Genomic DNA, 18803 nt, shown 5'->3' with positions numbered 1-18803 from the left:
AAGAAAAAGGGCTTATGGCCCTTGCCCCCAATGTGTGGTTCTAGTTCCATGTTTAAAGGCAAAGATAGGTCCTCTGGTAAAGTTCCAGTGGCCACGTACCTCCAATTCCATCTTCTAAGCCATTCTTCACACTGTCACCATTATTCAACTTCACTAAGGACCTTATTAGGCCTGTATTAGAGGTACAAAGACGAGAGTCTTGGCTATAATGGAGCTAACAGTCTACTGCTAGAGAGGTTTTTTGTTTGTTTGTTTGTTGTTTTTTTGACAAATAAAAAGGTATATATTTAAGGTGTACAACGTGATGTTTTAATACATGTATACATTGTAAAATGCTTACCACAATCAAACTATTTAACATATCCATCACCTCCCATAGTTACCGTTTGTGTGTGTGTGTGTGATGAGAATACTTGAGATCTACTCGTTTAGCAAATTTCAAGTATACATTATTATTAACTATAGTCACAATGCTGTAGATAGGGTCTCTAGAACTCATTCATTTTATAACCAGAGGTTTGCACCCTTTGATCAATATTTCCCCATTTCCCCACCCCCCAACCTTTGCTAATCACCACTCTCCTTGGGAGGTATTTTTTTAAAAATACCTGTCATTTTTCAGCTCAAAAACCTTCAGAGGCTTGATAATGGCTACAGAATATCCAGGCTCCTCAGCACGCAAATCTAGGTCCACTGTGAATTTACCTCCACCTACCTTTTCAGCCTCATCCTCCTTTCTCTCCCTTCATGCACTATCTGCCCAGACACACTGAACTTCAGATCACAGAACATGGTACAAAACTGATGCTTCTTTGCTTAGGTGGTTTCCTGACACTGCTCACCTGAATCCTAATCTCAGTAGTACGTAATAGGTGCTCAATAAATATTTGTTAAGTCAACTGAATGAATGAATACAACAGTGGAGGGGAGGCGGTTTAAGGCTTAAAACTAGTGGAAAGGAAGGATAAAACTCAACATTAGGAACTGAGCACTGGGATTAAACTTAGGACGATCGGATTTTTATTTGGAGTTTACAGAGGGGAAGAGGATTGAGTTTCTATACTAGCATACATCTCACCCATTGTACATTGCAGTATCGTCAGAGGAGATCAGATATTATCAGGAAATTATCAGGAAAGAGGGTATGGTTAGACTTAAATATGAATTCATCTGATATTCAACTAAGTAGAAACAAAGAAAAACTATAATACCGTGCAAAGAGCTAGTGCTTGATAGGCATAGAAACAATTATTTGTTGGTTGTTAATTTCAGAAATATGAAGCATCTGTCACTTGAACTGCAGCTGAAACGAAGCAAAATGTAATTCCCGGGGGGGCACTGCCAAGGCTTGTGAGAGACCCAGGAGGATCTGAGAGCGGAGCTCTCAAACGAAAGCCTCCATCTTTTTCATGCACTGCCCACTGCTCTCACCTCTTTTGGTTCGTCTTTCTCTTCAAGCCTCTAGCGCTGGTGTTGCCGTAGTTGCTGTTTCTTTGACTCTGTCTAGCCCCCACCCCTTCCAGCAGTCCAATCACCGTCTATAAATCTTTTCTCTGGCATCCGGGGTCTCTTAGGCAACAATGTGTGGTCTCTTGATTGGCCAGGAGATCCTGGAGGGCTGGCTCCAAAATTGGGCACACGGATAAAAAGAAAAAGTGTGAGCGCCAAGAGGGTGGCAGGGACTGCAATCTCCCAATATTATGCTAGTACGAAGATGCAGCCGATCCTGAAATAAACAGCCTTAAAAGCCCTCATTCAAGACATAAGTGTGTTCCAAATCAGGCCAACCTACTGAGCATGCCCAGTTATATCGTTCTGGTAGCTCCAGGGTTCCAAAATGTCAACTCCATTTCTCCGGGTTTTAAGAGTGGCCAACAGGTAAAAGAAGGTTGGAGGAAAAAGAATTCTAAAGAGGTTCAGTGAAAGAATAGCACCTGCACACAGGAAGTGGAAGAACGTGGGAAAATTGCCCAACACACAAACTCGCAAATGCTTCACCATGACTTTTAATTTATTGGATTAAAGAATTCAGGCCGACTGATGGATACACCAGGGAACCAGCAGATGGCATGCCTTAATAAGAATAGCTCCAAATTTGGGAAATTTTAGGATCAGTCTAATTTAATTAAATTTGTGGAGCATCCACCATGTAATGAGAGGCGGAGTGAGAATGCAAGGATAAAAAAAGAAATCTAATGAGGAAACCTGGAAAATGCAATGTAGATATAACTACCATAAGGACCACAGTGATAACTACTGTGATAGAACTATAAACAAGTGTTAGAGAAAAACAAAACATTCAACATTTCAGAACGGAGCTTCTCTGGTAAACGTAAAGCAGTTCTTATGGGCAGCAGCTAAACAAATTAGAAAAACAAAAAAGACTTTTTCACTAATATTTCCTAAAATAGATAAAAATGTACTCCTATGCAAACAAATGTAAACTGTTTGTATCGTTTCATAGTTTTGAAATAGGCAGCATTTGTATATCTCCCATTTAAAAAGAAAATCAAAAGTGAAGCTCATAGAGGTTGTTGCTTTCCGTGAGTTGACAAAGGATCAGTAAGTGGCCAAACTGAAATTAGAACCTAGGTTGTCTGAATTCCAGCCTAGTGGTTTTTCCACATGATCAGGTTGTATGTAAAATGAATAAACAAAGCCTTTTTGCAGGGGCAGAGGCCTGGGGGAGGTAGGTAGATGCAGTACTAAATTACCGTGTATTACCAGTTAACATGTATGGTTTCAAGACGGGTTCATCCAGAAAGAGACCAGTTTTAACAACACGCTGGTAGAGTGCTGTGTCTCTGTGAAGTTCCTGCTCATTAAAGATTTTCTACTGGTGGTTACAGCATTGAATGAAAGAGAGATGGGTTTAAAGAGAGCAGAACATTTTATCCCTGTTAGAGCTGAGTATTTTTATCCATGAAAATAAGGTCCCTTTCTTCGATCCTCTCAACCAGCACCCTCTAGACCTCTCCTTGATCAGCCCTTCATCAGTCTGACTTCTGACCCTCCAAGGCTGAACACCACCATTCACGCTGTGTTCATGGTGAGCGCATTGGCTCAATATCCTTGATAATTCAACATTACTTTTAAATGAAACATTTCAACATTTCAACCACGAAGAAAAGTTTAGAGACTTGCGTAAGAAACACCCTTGTCTCCCCACAGAGATTTTTTTAAATGTTAACATTTTGCTTCCTGTGTGTGATTAACAGTTGAAGCCCCTTTTGCATGCTTCCCAGATCTCATTCCCCACCCTGCTTGCCTAGAGGCAACCACTATCGTGAAATTAGTGTGTAGCCCACTAATCCACTTTTTATGCTTACTGTATATACATGGTTGACCTCATAAACAATACGTCGGTTTTAGAGAGCTACCATAATTTACATATCTTGTAGTTTGGTTTTACCACTCAGTGTTCTATTTCTGAGATGTGATCATGTTGCTACATTCGGTGATAATTTCTACATCATTCCCACCTCCCGGTGTGAACCAAGATATGTTCTATGCCTGACAGCTTCAATGTGTCCGTGTGTAAATTGCATAAAAAATGTGCTAGCAGCACATCTCCAGAAGATCTGGAGGTACAAGGGATCTGGAAGTACATGAAGCAGGTCCATACAGATTTTCACAAATGCTCTAAGCTGCTTCACTCACTCTCGGTAGAGGCAGTGTTGGCTCCACAGGACACAGTGACTTGCCAAGAATCAGCCTAAGGATCAATACTACTTTTTTTTTTTTTTTTTAATGTTACTGCACGAGTCGTTATTTATTAACGAAATTGAAAATGTCTCTTCAGATCTCTTTTGTGATGTGCTTTCCCATAGCTCATCTTCTGACGTTCAACTGTATTTATGGCTGCCTCAGCTCAACATTTATTTATCATTTAGGGAATACCTTTAAAAAAATTATGTTAAAATATACGAACCAAAATTTACCAACTTAACCAAGTGTACAGTTAAGTACATTCATATTGTGCGACAAGATCAAAGTATTACTTTGTCCTGTGTGCTACCACAGATCAAAATGATGCCTGTGAAGTCTAGGTTGAAAACGGACGAAAAGGAAGAGAAAGGTAGGTAAAATAATGTAGGCAAAAAGAAGAACAGTTTTGGCTTGAAATGAATCCAAACTCAGCCATTCAAACGCTGTGTGACTTTGGGTAAGTCATTTAACCTTTCTGGACCGTTCTTTTCCGCGTCTGAAAAATGAGAGGTTGGGTTTAGATGACTTATAAGAAATCTTTCAGTTCTAAAATTACTTATGTAGAAAAAGCGAGGAGAAACGTTTCCTAAGCAGCAAAAGATGGGGGAATGCCACCAATCAACCACAAGCTCCACCTGCTCTCTAAGGTGTTGGTAAAGAAGATATAAACTGTTCACGGGCAGGTATCCTGTCTGCTCTGTTGTTTCAGCCTGGAGCTCTGCAACAGGCCAGTTGACTACCTCCACCTGAACCCAGTGCCACCCTCAGCAGCTGGTGACCCGCCTCTTAACCATCTCCAATTCTCGGGTCCCCGGGGGCACACTGGTTCTCAAAACAGGTCCTGGTAGTCTCCCAATACTAGCATCCCAGGCTTGAGAGATGAGAGTCGGCGCGCTGTCTCAGCAGGGAAGAGAGGGATGGCTTTGCAAAGGGGTTTATTTAAGAAAAACGCTTCCAGAGCTCGGAACGACTCCGCGGGGGGTAGGAAGCGCCAGGCATCACCCGCGGCTAGAAGCCGGGAAAAACGAGGCGAGTGGAGCGGGTTTCAGGCAGCTGGGCTCAAAATGGGAATGCTCGGTCGCGCGTGCGCAGCGCGCCTGCGCCGTGCGTGCGCGCGCGCGCTCGCTCCGCTGGCCGCGCGCCCCAGCGCTCGCGAAAGCTCGCGGTCGCTCCGAGGCGCGCGCAGGCGGTCCTCCGTCGCTCCGTTTACCTGAGGGACCCGCGGCCACCCACGGCCGGCGCCGCAGCCCCCCAGGAGCCCGGCCCCGAGGTGTGAGGTGAGCCCCAGAGCGTGTGGCTCCCCCGTCCGGCTCAGCGGGAAGAGGGCTCGGGGAGTGTGGGGACTGAGGAGGTGCCGCCGCGGCTGCCCGCTCCTCTGTCTAACCCTATGCTGAGGAGCCACCAGCAGCCCCGGCAGCCCCTCCTCAGGGATCGTTATTCTCGTCGCGGCCAAAACAAAAGCCTTGGGTGCCGGGCTGTGGCGGGGTGTCTCGGGGCTTCTCGGGGTGGGCGGCGGGCCGGCGGGGCGCGGGGGAGCGGGGTTTGGGGCTGGGGGTTGAGGCGGACAGATGCTCGCGGACAGGATTAACCCTCTCGGTCCCGAGCTCGCGCTGGGCAACCTGTGCGAGTGTGGCCCGCGTTCCCCCCGCGCCGCCCCCGGCCCAGCCCTCCGCCTCGGTGGGCGCCGCGGGGGCGTGTGGCGCTCCGGGGCCGCCCGGGGCGTGGGTGGAGGACGCGGCCGCCGGCGGGGAGGACAATGCACCGAGGGCTGCGCGTCGGGGCGCGGGGGTCCGCCCGAGACCCGCGTCGAGGCTTCCCCGGGCCCGGGCGGCGTCTCAGCATCTGACCGGCCTCCTGTTTCCAGTCCTAAAAGTTGTTCCCTCCCCTCCCTCCCGTCAGTTCGCAAAGTCTGCTGCTCCCTCCCCGAGGCTTCCCCCGCTGCCCGCTTTGATGCTCCGTGTGTTTGCCCTGGGGTACCGCGGGGCAGCTCATCCATAGCCTCTGAAATAAACCTCCTGTTAAAATATTTCAAGACGTTTTAGCAGCTTCCTAGAGGCTTTTGAAGAGTTAGGTGCCTCCTCAATAAGAGAAAGACGGCTGCTTCTTTTTTTTTCTTTTCTTTCTTTTTTTTTTTTTTTTTAGAACAAAAGCACATGCCACTAATTCAGGCATAGGAGTCAACTTAAAGTTGCAAAATATCTGCTGTTGGAAGGAGGTCCGGTTTTTGGCCCAGAATTAAAATGAGAATTTGAATTTTGGTTTCCTTCTAAATTTAATCGGTTGGAGCAGCAGAGCAGACTAGCAGCTATGGAAATGAATAACTGCTATATAGAAACAGCCAAGCAAGATCTTATTTTATAGAAGTAGTTCTCATAGACCTGTCATGTTTATTTACAGGAATTGGGTTACTTGGCAAAGCCAGTACCGCAAGAGCAAGGAAACAAAGACCTGACATTGGGGATGTTACCTCCCTCTTCAGCCTTCTTTTAGCCTTTAGTGGTGTGCTGACAGTCAAAGGAATAGATAAATCAGTAGTTTTGTTATTAAGAAGCATTTACTCCTCAAGATAACTGCTTTCCATCCGTACTTTTAAGCAAATCAATACCATCTTTTTCCTCCAGGGGAAAAAAAAAAAAAAGCATTTACTTGAACTACCTACCAAACCACAACATAGAGGTAATAAGACAGGAAAGTGGTGTAAAAGCTTAAGGGGGCAGGCTTGCAAGGATAGAGCTGAAGATAAAAGATAATTGAGATGCAGCCCTTCTCTTACCGGGTTGCCTTTTATTTAGTGGAATAATGTGTTCCTCCTCTACCCCCCAAGGGCTTTGAAACTATCAGGAACATAAGAAGGTAATTAGTAAAGCCTACCATCCTACCTTCTCTTTCCTCCTACTTCTTTTTTTTTTCTCATCCACTAATATTCTCTACCTCCACATCTCTCTTGAATCTACCAGTGTCCCATTAATAAAAGAAGAAAGGACCGTAGGCTCTTTCATTCCTTTTTTCATCTTAGCTACTGTATTTCTCTGAGCTTTATTCTGTGCTGTGAACATTTAGGTGGCTTTTTTTTGGGAATCCCATAATTGAGATATTTGATGTAGGGAGGGTTGAAGGGAATATAATAGTAAAGTGCACATTCTTTCTTTGTATAGTACAATGTGAAAGCTTCATCATTGGGCAAAGAGAGGGGAGTTTTTAACTCACAATAAGTCCTCTGTTTCCCACTTGACAGGAAAAAATGTCTCTCCCCAACTTAAATTTCATATTTGTTAGTAAAACTATGAGATTTTATACTGAAAACTTATTCTGAGCATATTAGTTTGTTGATGTTAGGCTGCTATTGACTTTATTTTCTTTAAGAGACAGGTGGTAGGAAACAGTTCTTACCACATCTTTACCTTCTTTGGCAGGGGAGAGCAGTGTTGGCCTCAGGTTTGTTTTTTTTTTTTTAACCCCTAAAACTCTAGAATTAGGGCTGCTTAAAGCTGCAGCTGCCCACATAAAGAGCAATAGTGCAAATGTAAAGCAAGACTTTGAAATATGTACGAGAGATTGTTCAGTGTAGGTTTGCGAAAAGATGTGTAGCAGGGTCTTGAGAAAAGAAATGAAAGTTTTTAATAGTGGCATTTCCATAAGGCTAGGAATAAATGTTTGAAGAGTAACAACTCTTCATTGGCTAGGAAGCAGTTTTAACTGACTATTGCATCAAAAATGATGGATCTCTCTTTGAATTCCAATTTGTTATACTGAGAACTAGCGACAGTTTTGGTGGATCCAAGGAATTCACTGCAAATGAAGGTTGAGATAAATATAACTAGGCTAGTCGGCTAAAAAAAAATCCTGGTCCCCAAATTTTATCTCACTGAACTAATTTTATAGTCAAAGCATACAACCACGCTAAAGGGGAAAAAAAAAATCAGGGGCTTGATATTAGAGCATTTTCTGAACAAATTTTAATTGAAAAGGGAAGCCAGGCTGGAATGTCACCTGATTTTTTTTTTTTTTAGTCCAGAATCTGGCCATCTTTTAACTTTCCAGTTTTGTTTTTAGATTAGTTTTAAAAGATCTTCTGCTTTCTCTAGTCTTAAAAGTAATGTATAATTTGTAAAATGGACTGGATTTTGATGCCTACCATTCATTTTAATTTTGAACTTAGATGTATTTGTTTTTCCTGTGTTTGTTTTTCTTTCTAAGCCCTATCGCTCAGCACACTGGAAGATTAGATTATCTGTTGTAATCAGTAGATGACAAGATGAACTTTAAAAATTACAGAGATGAAGTAGGAAGGAGATACTCTGAGATTAATAGGAATCTAGGACCTATGAATTAAATATGGAGGTGTATAAATTTTCTTTTTGCAACCAGGAAACAGTATTTCGAGAATGAATTTATTTTTTAAGTAATAAGATATGGAAAACAAAAGGCCAAAAACTACATGGGTTTTAGGAAAAGGAACCTAACACTTAGAGCAGTGAGTATGCTCTGAATGTATATTTTGCTCTCCAACAAGACAGTAATTTACTTGAGAGAAGAAACTCTTTAGAGGTAGTCATTGCTAATCCTTGTAATGCATTCTTGGAAAACTCCCCTGAAAGAAGACAAGGAATATTTCTCCTGTTCCCATTGTAGCCACTGTATTTGAGGCAACCTTTAGATGGTATTTCTGAATTGGAAATGCAAAATGTTATGTACATTTATAGAGTGTCAAGAAAATTAAATCTAAGCTGAGAATGATGAACCAGATCACTTTCTGTACAGAAAGTGTGAATTGGAATAGAATTGCTGAACATAATCTTTTGTTGCAGGACCCTCTTGACAAGCCCTCAGGGCCCACTGTTGTCATTGTTTCTTCAGGGATTCAGCCTGCTTTCCTCTTCACAGTTGCCATCTCCTGCTTTTCCCACTTGAGTTCTTTGGGTCTGGCTTTGTAGCCAGCCTGGGAAGACAGTCTTCCAAGATTGCATCCCCTTTATTGCTGTTCTTCAGGACAAATACTCAGCTTATTTTAAGGGCTTTTACTTTCTATCATCAAAAGAAAACTGGTAAATTGGGTAATACCAGATTCCTGATGTTACACATTGATAAAAATTGAAGCGTATGTTTAAATGTATCTATTCCTTTTTGTTTTGTGATGAAATGATAATCAAGTAGCTTAATCTGAAATCAGTTTTCCATGTTATCTTATATTGCTCTGTAGAGAAGGGAATGTGCTTCTTTTCTCAGGGTTAGGGCATGAACAACTGTTGCCATATCGCTCACTTTTTACTGGGCCCTGCCTCCTGAGGCTGTTCACTCCAGTTATGTTAATCCAGCAGTTCCCTTTATTCAGCGGAGATTCTGCAGATTCTTATAGTAAAAAAATATAATATCAGTAAGGATGCCAGAAGGACTTTTAACCTTTATTTAATGAGTTGCTATATTTTGGCAGTATCTCTTGGGGTCCCGAATCTTCTCTGTGTCCTGCTGTCTGGAACTTCAACTTACAGCTTTTCCAAGGATGATTCTACCTTAGGAAAAATGACTGTTGCTAGCCATACTCACATGATCCTGATTAGAAGCAGGTATTTCATTATGTTACTTAAAAGCAGTTTAGAATACATATCAAAAGTTTTTTTTTAAACTGTGTATAACAACATTTGATTCAGCTGATAAGTGATCTGATTTTTTTCAATATTGAAAATCAGTTTTTGACTCATACTATGTTGATCATCAGTTTTTTGCTTTCCTTACTACCTACAGTAGGACAGTTTTGTGTTCCTTGGCTTGTTGCTTAATTAGCAGCCAATAGATCAGTGATTCGGCTAGTATTCTTGTCAGCTAGTCAGCACGCATTTATAGATTTAGCAGAGTTAAATTATCCCATATACAAATAATATACGACAGATTTTTAAATAAAATTTTAGCATTTATAATATTTTATTTATTTATTTTTTGTTTTCGTTTTTTGGCCACGTGGCATGCGAGATCTTAGTTCCCCAACTAGGGATGGAACCCTGTGCCCCCTGCAGTGGAAGCGTGGACTCCTAACCACTGGACTGCCAGGGAATTCCCTATAATATTTTATTTTTAAACAACTGAAATAGTTTTATTCTGTTCTGTGTATGTATCTTTTTGACAAAAGTGGGATATATATATATATATATATATATATATATGCTGTTTTGCAAACCATTTTTAAATTTTATTTTTTACTTATTGTTACTGTCTTACCATGTCAGCATATACAGATCCTGCTCATCATTTTTAGTGAGTATATCATGTATTGGTTGTACCATAGTTTAACCAGTTACTTATTGGTAGACTTATAGGTTGCCTGTGGTTTTTATTTTATAAACAATATTGCACTAACATTTTGGTTATACATCATGTGTACTTGTGTTTACTTTTTTTTTTTTTTTTTGATTTATTTTTGGCTCCATGGGTCTTTGTTGCTGTGCGCGGGCTTTCTCTAGTTGTGGCGAGCTGGGGGCTGCTCTTTTTTGCGGTGCGCGGGCTTCTCATTGTGGTGGCTTCTCTTGTTGCGGAGCACAGGCTCTAGGGCGCGCAGGCTCAGTAGTTGTGATGCACGGGCTTAGTTGCTCTGCAGCATGTGGGTTCTTCTCAGACCAGGGCTCGAACCCATGTCCCCTGCACTGACAGGCAGATTCTTAACCACTGCGCCACCACGGAAGTCCCTGTGTTTATTACTTTCTTAGAATAAATTATAGAATAGGTTTGCTTTATCAGATTGTACACATTTTAAGGGCTTTTGATGTACGTAGCTGTTTTTTTTGAAATACCAACTAGTTTACATTCCCACCAGTAGTATTTGAAAGTGGGGACTTCCCTGGCAGTCCAGAGGTTAGGCACTTTCACTGCCATGGCCTGGACTCAATCCCTGGTGGGGGAACTAAGATCCCGCAAGCCACACGGCCAAAAAAAAAACCATAGTGTTTGAAAGTGTTGGAATGCTGAAAATGTTCTTTTCCCTGCACCCTCTCCTATACTGTGTTCTATTATTCTTATTTTGCCTATCTGATTGGCAAAAATGTTATATATCATGTTCACATGTTTTTAGTAGTAAAGTTGAATATCTTTTCATGTGTTTGTTGGCTATTTGTATTTCTTTTGTAAATTTATGTCTTTTTCCCATTTTTCTATTAAAGTATTCTTTATCTGCTTTTTAAAAAATTCATTGTATGTATTACTTTTGCTAAGTACACAATTACGTACAAATATCCTATACTCTTAAATTTCTCTATTTTAGGATAGCATTTCTCAAAATATGACTTATAGATCACCTGTAACAGAACCTGAGATAATCATTAGAATGCATATCATTTTCCAGAGGTTCAGATTTCTTAGACTTATGGGGGAATCTATGAATCTGCTACACATTAAGATTAGGGCACCTCTGATTTGGGGGAAATATAAATTCTTTAAGATTTTTACTATTCCTATTTTTCTTTTTGTCTCACGGCATTCCACTGTTTTTTTTTTCTTATTTATTTTAATAATCATAAACTACTCTTGATGTGTTAAGATTATACCCCAGCCTAACATAATAATTTTACAAAAATGTTTTGATATGTGGAAATATTTTTTTTATTTCTTGGCTGCGTTGGGTCTTTGTTGCTGTGCGCGGGCTTTCTCTGGTTGTGGCGAGTAGGGGCTACTCTTCGTTGTGGTGCGCAGGCTTCTCATTGTGGTGGCTTCTCTTGTTGCAGAGCACGGGCTCTAGGCGCATGGGTTTCAGTAGTTGCAGCATGTGGGCTCAATAGTCGGGGCACACAGGCCTTAGAGTGCAGGCTTAGTAGTTGTGGCGCACGGGATAGTTGCTCAGTGGCATGTGGAATCTTCCTGGACCAGGGATCAAACCTGGTGTCCCCTGCACTGGCGGGTGGATTCTTAACCACTGTGCCACCCGGGAAGTCCTGATATATGGAAATTTGAATGTCGTAGTACATAAAGGAAAGCACTTTTGTAAGGTGGTGGGAAGCCTTGCTTGTAAATGAGGCAAAAGGATTAATTGAGAGAAAAACAAGTAAATAGAGTAGGCAGAAGTATAAGGGGGTTTCTCATCTAGTTTCAAAACTCAATGAGCTATTGCTTAGTTTCTCCCTCAAGTTTTATGTGGTAGTCTTCTTTGAACCATATATTTGAAACCCATACTGCTTGAAAAATAGATTAGTCTAAATGAAATTTTTGAAATTCTTATTGTTATATACATATTCAGTAGGGAGCAGTGTTCCCTTTAATTTTTTTTTTTTAGATGCAAGCAGATGAACATGCTGCATAAGCAGCAAACTACAAAGATGGAACTTACATGGATGTTTTAATACTGTAACCAAATAAAGCTTTCAGTGGTTATTTGACACATTTAATGATATGCATAATTGTTACTGTGCTGCATGGTAATTAAGCTTAAATATGAATGACTGTGTTTATTATCAGTTTTCTATAGCCAGACATCACATTTTTGGGACCAGCTTGAAGGAGGAAAATATATGGCAGGCCAAGAAGCTTTTGCAAATATTTCTGGTTTAGAGATTTCAGTATTAGAGAGATTAGATGTTTGGGGCCGGGATTGCTCGTATCTTTAGTGTTCCTAATTCTGGAGGCCACAGACTTTCCTTTTCCCTTCCACTACTCAAGACCATATACTAGGGGGAGAAATTGGGAAGATTCAGCCATTGCTTTACTTTCTCCAAATAGTTTTTTCTGCCTAGTAATTAAAGCTTGGGTTGCAGAGGTCCCAGTCATTGATAGTCAGTGCACAAAGGACAGTTTCCTTCCCTGCTTAAGCCAAACCAGTTCCAGGTCTCAAGGTCTAAGCTGTCACGGGCCGTAGTATATATTTAAGTTGTCTGTTAACCCGGGTCTCTGAGAATTTCTGAACCTTTCTTTTTCATGTTTTCCCAATCTAGGCTGTCTACCGCAAACAGAAATATCTAATATCTATGAAACAAAATGAAATAAAAGCAAATTTAACATCATTATGAAACCAAATGAAAGTATGATAGCTTAGAATATGCTTTTTTCCTGCCAGACCTGCCTTCCACTCCACCTATACCCTTCCAGCCCCAAATGAGATGCATATTTTTGCCCCTGGAAAAGTAGTGTCAAGTCAAAGATTCTAAAACTTGGAAGAAACTATAACTGGGAATCATTCCTGTTCCTGTATAACTTTCTAGGGATGATTTCTATTCTCTGCAACTTGGCTGTGTGTAATGAAGCATTTGTTGGTCAAATGTTTCTACATCTATGGTACTAAATTTTTGTACTGTCTAAAAGGATGAAGTAATGTTGGGAAAATGTCCTGATACTACTTTTAGAATCTTCTATTTGCCAGTTCAGTATTGGTTGATAGTAGTCTTTGTATCAGCTGTTATTCAGCAATAAAACTACCTAATGTTTGATGTTGCTTTACCTTTTATAGAGTACTTTTACATTCATTACTTCATAATTCACTCATAAATCATCTTTGTTTGGGAGGTGCTATTTTCAGGAAGGAAAGTTCTGAGCTCAGAGAAGTTAAGCGACTCAAAGAGCTATAAAGAGGCTTGAATCCATATCTTTCTATTTATTTATATTTTACATCTTTCACAGATACCATCTGCCAAATCATTTAATGTAAAAACTGCACTATTAATGATTAAAACACATATAATAAAATTTAAATTAAATAACTTAGGTTATAAGTGTGGCAGATATTTAAATAAAATTTAGGACAACAGCATACAGATTTTTCAAAATGGATCAATTATGTCTTGTGACAAATGAAAAATTGCCATCATAGATGGGAAATTTCCCATCATAGATGGGAAATTAAACTATATGTTATATAGGCAACTGAGGGAAGAAAATTTGCCTTGGTTATGTATTATGTTAGTATATCTATACCATAAATGATAAAGTAGAAAAACTATACTATATCTTTATGAAATACCCATGTATTTTATCTGTTAGGTCAGTATTATATCTCTCATCAAAGATTTTTTTTTTTTTAATTTCTCTTTCTGGTAGTTCATTGTTAGTGTATAGAAACGCAACTGATTTTTGTGTACTGATCTTGTATCCTGCAACTTTACTGAGCTAATCAAAGATTTTACTATCAAGTCCATAATATTTTGAGAGGAAATGACTAATTTCTCCCATTTTTAAAAAATTTCTTTTCAGATATTTCAATCAAAGGAAGAAATAGCTCTTCTCCTAAGATGGAATCTGTTGTTTGGGAATGTGGTTGATCAACTTGATATGTTGGCCAAGTGGTGCCCTGTGTAATAAAATGAAAAAAAGAGGCAAGATGATGTCATTTTCCCATATTGTGAAACCAAAAACAAATGCCTTTTGTGAGACCAAGTTAACAAACCTCTGACGGTGCAAAGAGTATTTCTGTTTGAAGAACTTAACAGAAAGATAGAAGAAGTACTTTCAAGTTGAGACCTGCAAGTGTACAAAGATCCAAAATACATATTGAGAAGGCCTGATCATCTGAGTCTCATTCAGTCGAGGAAGCATGGCTATGAGTTGGATCGTCTTCATTCTGTGGCCCTTGACTATGTTTGTGGGGCATATAGGTGGGCACAGTTTGTTTTCTTGTGAACCTATTACCTTGAGGATGTGCCAAGATTTGCCTTATAATACTACCTTCATGCCTAATCTTCTGAATCATTATGACCAACAGACAGCAGCTTTGGCAATGGAGGTAAGACTTGATCTATTATTTGACATGTCGTAGAAAATGATTCTTGTATTGCCCTGTTAAACCAATCTAATGAATGTGTCTGATAGACAACAGGAAAATAATGTTGTTTTTAACTACATCTTGTACATTACAAAGTTATATATTTAGGTTCAAACTCTAATGGATTGAAAATTTCATGTTTGGGGAATGTTACTCATCTTAGTTTTCAGACATTATTCTTTTATAAAGAAATTTGAAACACTGGAACTTGGGCGATAATAGCCATTCAGAAGTTTAAAACTGTCCAAGTTATGATATGATTACATCTTTTCTATTATTTGATAATAAAACTTTAAAGAACAGACTATACTAATAGTACTCATAATTCAGTTACTAAACATTGAAGGTAACATGATTTTGAAAATGCGTTCTTTTGTTCAGCCTTAAGGCTGGTGGTTTACAGTATCTGAATTTTCTTAAATACTTAAAATGATTTCCTGGTCTTACCATGTTCACATCAATTTAAGAACAGTAACTTCCGAGCAATGAAAAAGGTTTTCTTGTGTGAATTATCTGTTCTTGACGCGTCAGGACTTTATGAAAATTGGTTGCCTTACTTGAATTTTTCTAATGATAATTCTTTAGGCACTTTTTAATTATTTTACTTTAGAAACTATGACAAATTAATGGATATAGTTAATAATAGGTTTAAGTAAGTACATATATGTTTCAGTAGTGGTTTTAGAATTATGGACAAAGATACGTTTACCAGATAAGAACTAGGAGGCAGTAAACTGTGGCAATAAGAGGTGAAGGCTTTGGTGTTGTACAAACCTGGGTCTGAATTCTAACTCTGCCACTTTCTATCTGTATTACTTTGGGCAGGTTATGTGAACTTCCTTACCGTAGTTACTTTGCTTGTAAAATAGAGTTAACACTTCGTAAGGTACAAAATGAAGCATGTATAACGTACTTGGCACAGTACTTTTGGAGTAAGTTCTCTTAAAGGTGATAACTTTTACCATTTTCCCATATTCTAATATTAATGTGGCTACATAATACATAGAATTTACAGAGAATGTTTTTTGTACTTTAGTCTTTAATCCATTGTTACAGTGCTTTTAACAAATTGAAGACTACGTGTTTTGGAATTCTTCATTTTATAGTAAAATTCAAAGGTTCATTACATCCAAGTAGACTAACATAAATCTGTCTGGGAAATTTTGTAGAAAGATTATTATTCATAGATTTTGAAATGTGGGGGGCATCTTATATATTCCAAATATTTGAAAATATTATAGAGGTTGAATAAAACATTTCTGCTCTTCCTCTGACCACACAAAGTCTAACTGGTAAAGAGAGGTTTGGTATAGACTGTCCGATTAGGATATATGAAAATGGATATTGGTTTAATATAGTAATTAGGTTCCAGGCATGGTAGTCCCTGTTGGGTGTTAAAGCTATCAATTCTCTCACAAAAAAACTGAAGTAGGAATACCTTTGTTTCTAGTATCATTATCAGTCAGTAGAACTCCTTTGGAAGGCAAATAGAGTTGTAAGAAATAAGTCATAAAGATATATGTACTGATTTGGGTTTAACTTTTGGCTCTGCCATATAGTAGCTTTCAGCCTTTGGGCTTAAGTCACCTAACATCCCTGTGAAAATCATTTGTGAAAAGGCACTAATAACAGAAATACTTTCAAGGGCTGTTAGGATTAAATGAGAGATTTAAGTAGCTAGCACAATGCATGACACACAATAGGTGATCCACAAATGTTAATTCTATTCCAAATTTCATTTCTAAGTGACCCTAGAGAGAAAGTACTAGAAAGATGATGTATTTGTTTCAGATGAACTTGCATCTCTAGTTGTGGGCTCCTGGGGCATTCATAATGATGGCATGGTGAGCTGTCTCTGCTCTCTTCTCAAACATGCCCATATAGTCTAGATATTTTACTGGCAGTGAGATTGCATCTGTTTGAATTCCACGCATTCTAGGGAGAGAGCCTAAATGAGTAATAATTTGTAAGAGAAGGCTCTAGTGATATGAAGTAATTAATGTCGGGGATAGTTGCTTGGTTGTCACATCAGGACAGTGATGCCACTGACAGAATCATCTGACAGTTTGAGAGTGTAAAGTTTCTGTAACTGCAAAGGATGTGGAAATTCAGTCAACACAGCATACTTCCACATGGAAGAAAGGATTCTTGCGTCCTTACAAGGACTTATATCTGCTGATGACACCCTCCATCTCTGATCCAGGAAATTGGATCAGCTTGCCAACTTTTAGTGGTAGTGAGTAATTGGAACAAGTAATCCCAGCACATTCTTGAGTGTTTACTGTGGGAATGGATGAATTGAAAGACAGTTTCCTAGGTGTAGCATCTTTCAGCAGACCCAGGCTTCAAGCCTGCCTAGCGTCCATTCCTTTACTGATGTTTGGTGAGTCAGAATGAGTGCTTGGAATGAAACAGCATATGGTATTGAGCTAGGGATGCCACAGATGAGAGAAACAGCATAATTTGGGTTATTTCAAATTTGCTTATTATTTTTCACAATCAACAAGTTAGATGTTCTTTCATTGCATATAGAGAATTCCTAGTCTGTACTTTCATTGAAATTGGGGCATGTTCAAATAAATGGGTTTATTAAGTTGTAAAAGAAGATCCTTGTTAGTATGTTTATTTCTCTACCCTACCTTACAAAACATGTACATCTGTACACAAACACACACGTTAAATTTTTGTAAGTTCTTAACTTGATATCTCTCTTTTCCCTCTGAGTATTGTGGCTTTTGATAGAAAAAATATTTTCTCATTCCTGAGTTTCCCAAACCATTTTGAACTGTCCAAATGGCTAAGTAAATTTTTGGGAGCTGTCCAGCACGGACAACGAATTGTCAGCAGATTGTCAGTAACTATCTTTACGAACCTACACGTTATCAGGTATTTATGACTTTAGTGGTAATAAAAGAGATCTGAGCAGCTTTTTCTCCTATATTGAATAATTAAACCCAGTTGAATGGGAAAGAACAGTTTAGTGAAAGAAGCACTAAAACAGGGATAGAAGACTTGTATTCTGCCACTAACTAGTTTTGTAACTCCTTTGTGTTAGTTTCTTCTAGGAAGTGAATATTTTCCCTGTCCATTTTTCAAAGTTGTTTTAAGATCAGATGGTACAAGTGATGTGTATATTAAAGAACTTTGAAAAGTTAAAGTGCTGTGTGAATGCAGAGCATTTTTCTTTGTTGCTTGTCACCCTGTTTAATTTCAGTTAGATTGTGGAATAAGCAATCTTTAATTTCTTTGGGAGGGGTTGATTGCTTGTCCTTTTTTTTTTAATTGAAACTAAACCACTGTAGGATAATCAGAGGAAAAACTCCTGGATGGTTCTTGCTTGCCTCCATTTCCTGTTTTCTTTTGTAATTCTCATTAAAGATTTTCTTATAGCATGGGAAACTGGCAGGGGCATAGATCCTAGTGGGAACATACAGCCTAAAAGCCTGAACATTCTTGGTATCCTTTATGGCTCATTAAGAACAAAGCATGTTTGAACCATTCTCCCAGTTATCCAAGCTCAAATTTTAGCCTTTTGTTTCCCCCTAACATTTTTTAAAAAATATGTATTTATTTATTTTATTTTTGGCTGCATCAGGTCTTAGTTGCGGCATGCGGGATCTTCGTTGTGGCACGTGGGATCCTCCGCTTTGGCGCGCAGGCTCCTCCTTGTGGTGCGCGGGCTCTGTAGTTGTGGTGCGTGGGCTCCAAAGTGCTTGGGCTCTCTAGTTGTGGCCCATGTGCTCAGTAGTTGTGGCGCACGGGCTTAGTTGCCCCTCTGCATGTGGGATCTTAGTTCCCCGACCAGGGATCAAACCCGTGTCCCCTGCGTTGGAAGGCGGATTCTTAACCACTGGGCTGACCACCAGGGAAGTCCCTCCCCATAACTTTTTATTATGGAAGATTTCAGTTATATATTGATAGAAATGTATGGAGTGATATAATGAACACCATATACCCATCATCCAGCTTCAAAAATTATCAACACATAGCTAGTCTTGTTTCATTTATGACTGCACACCCACCTGGGTTACTTTAAAGCAAATCCCAAACACCGTAATTTCATCCATAAATATTTCCATATATATCTCTATAAAGTAAGGACTCTTTCAAAATATGTAAACATCATACCTGTATCACTTCCTTGGTATCATCAAATATACAATTAATGTTTAAATTACTCTTAGAATTTCACAATTTTTTTTATAGTTGACTTTTCAAATCAGAGTTCATGCAATGCATTCAATTGATGTCTCAGTTTATAGTTTCTCCTTCCCTTACCCCTCTCCCTTTTTTCTTGTAATATGTTTGCCCTATTTCTCATAGTTTTTATTTTGCAGATTGCATCCCTGTGATGTTATTTACCATG

General features: G+C 39.3%; 2 protein-coding genes across 6 annotated transcripts in view; one reads left to right on the top strand and one right to left on the bottom strand.

Annotated features, from left to right (window-relative positions):
- The window catches only part of FBXO16 (F-box protein 16), a 62345-nt gene extending 60815 nt beyond the window's left edge, over positions 1 to 1530 (bottom strand). For all 4 annotated transcript variants that reach the window (XM_059926214.1, XM_059926217.1, XM_059926216.1 and 1 more), the window contains exon 1: positions 1432 to 1530. The gene's annotated coding sequence lies outside the window, so the exon portion shown is untranslated. The remainder of the gene's footprint in view (positions 1 to 1431) is intronic.
- A 3335-nt stretch (positions 1531 to 4865) lies between these two features.
- Positions 4866 to 18803, top strand: part of FZD3 (frizzled class receptor 3) — a 95504-nt gene continuing 81566 nt past the window's right edge. For both annotated transcript variants that reach the window (XM_059926211.1, XM_059926210.1), the window contains exons 1-2: positions 4866 to 4985; positions 13870 to 14398. In XM_059926211.1, the coding sequence (XP_059782194.1) occupies positions 14210 to 14398 (189 nt within the window). In that variant the 5' untranslated portion in view covers positions 4866 to 4985; positions 13870 to 14209. The remainder of the gene's footprint in view (positions 4986 to 13869; positions 14399 to 18803) is intronic.

The sequence above is a fragment of the Balaenoptera ricei genome, chromosome 6, assembly GCF_028023285.1.
Source record: "Balaenoptera ricei isolate mBalRic1 chromosome 6, mBalRic1.hap2, whole genome shotgun sequence".
Classification (NCBI taxonomy): Eukaryota; Metazoa; Chordata; class Mammalia; order Artiodactyla; family Balaenopteridae; genus Balaenoptera; species Balaenoptera ricei.
The sequence above is the reverse complement of the archived record's forward strand: the minus strand, read 5'-3'. Positions and strand labels throughout refer to the sequence as shown.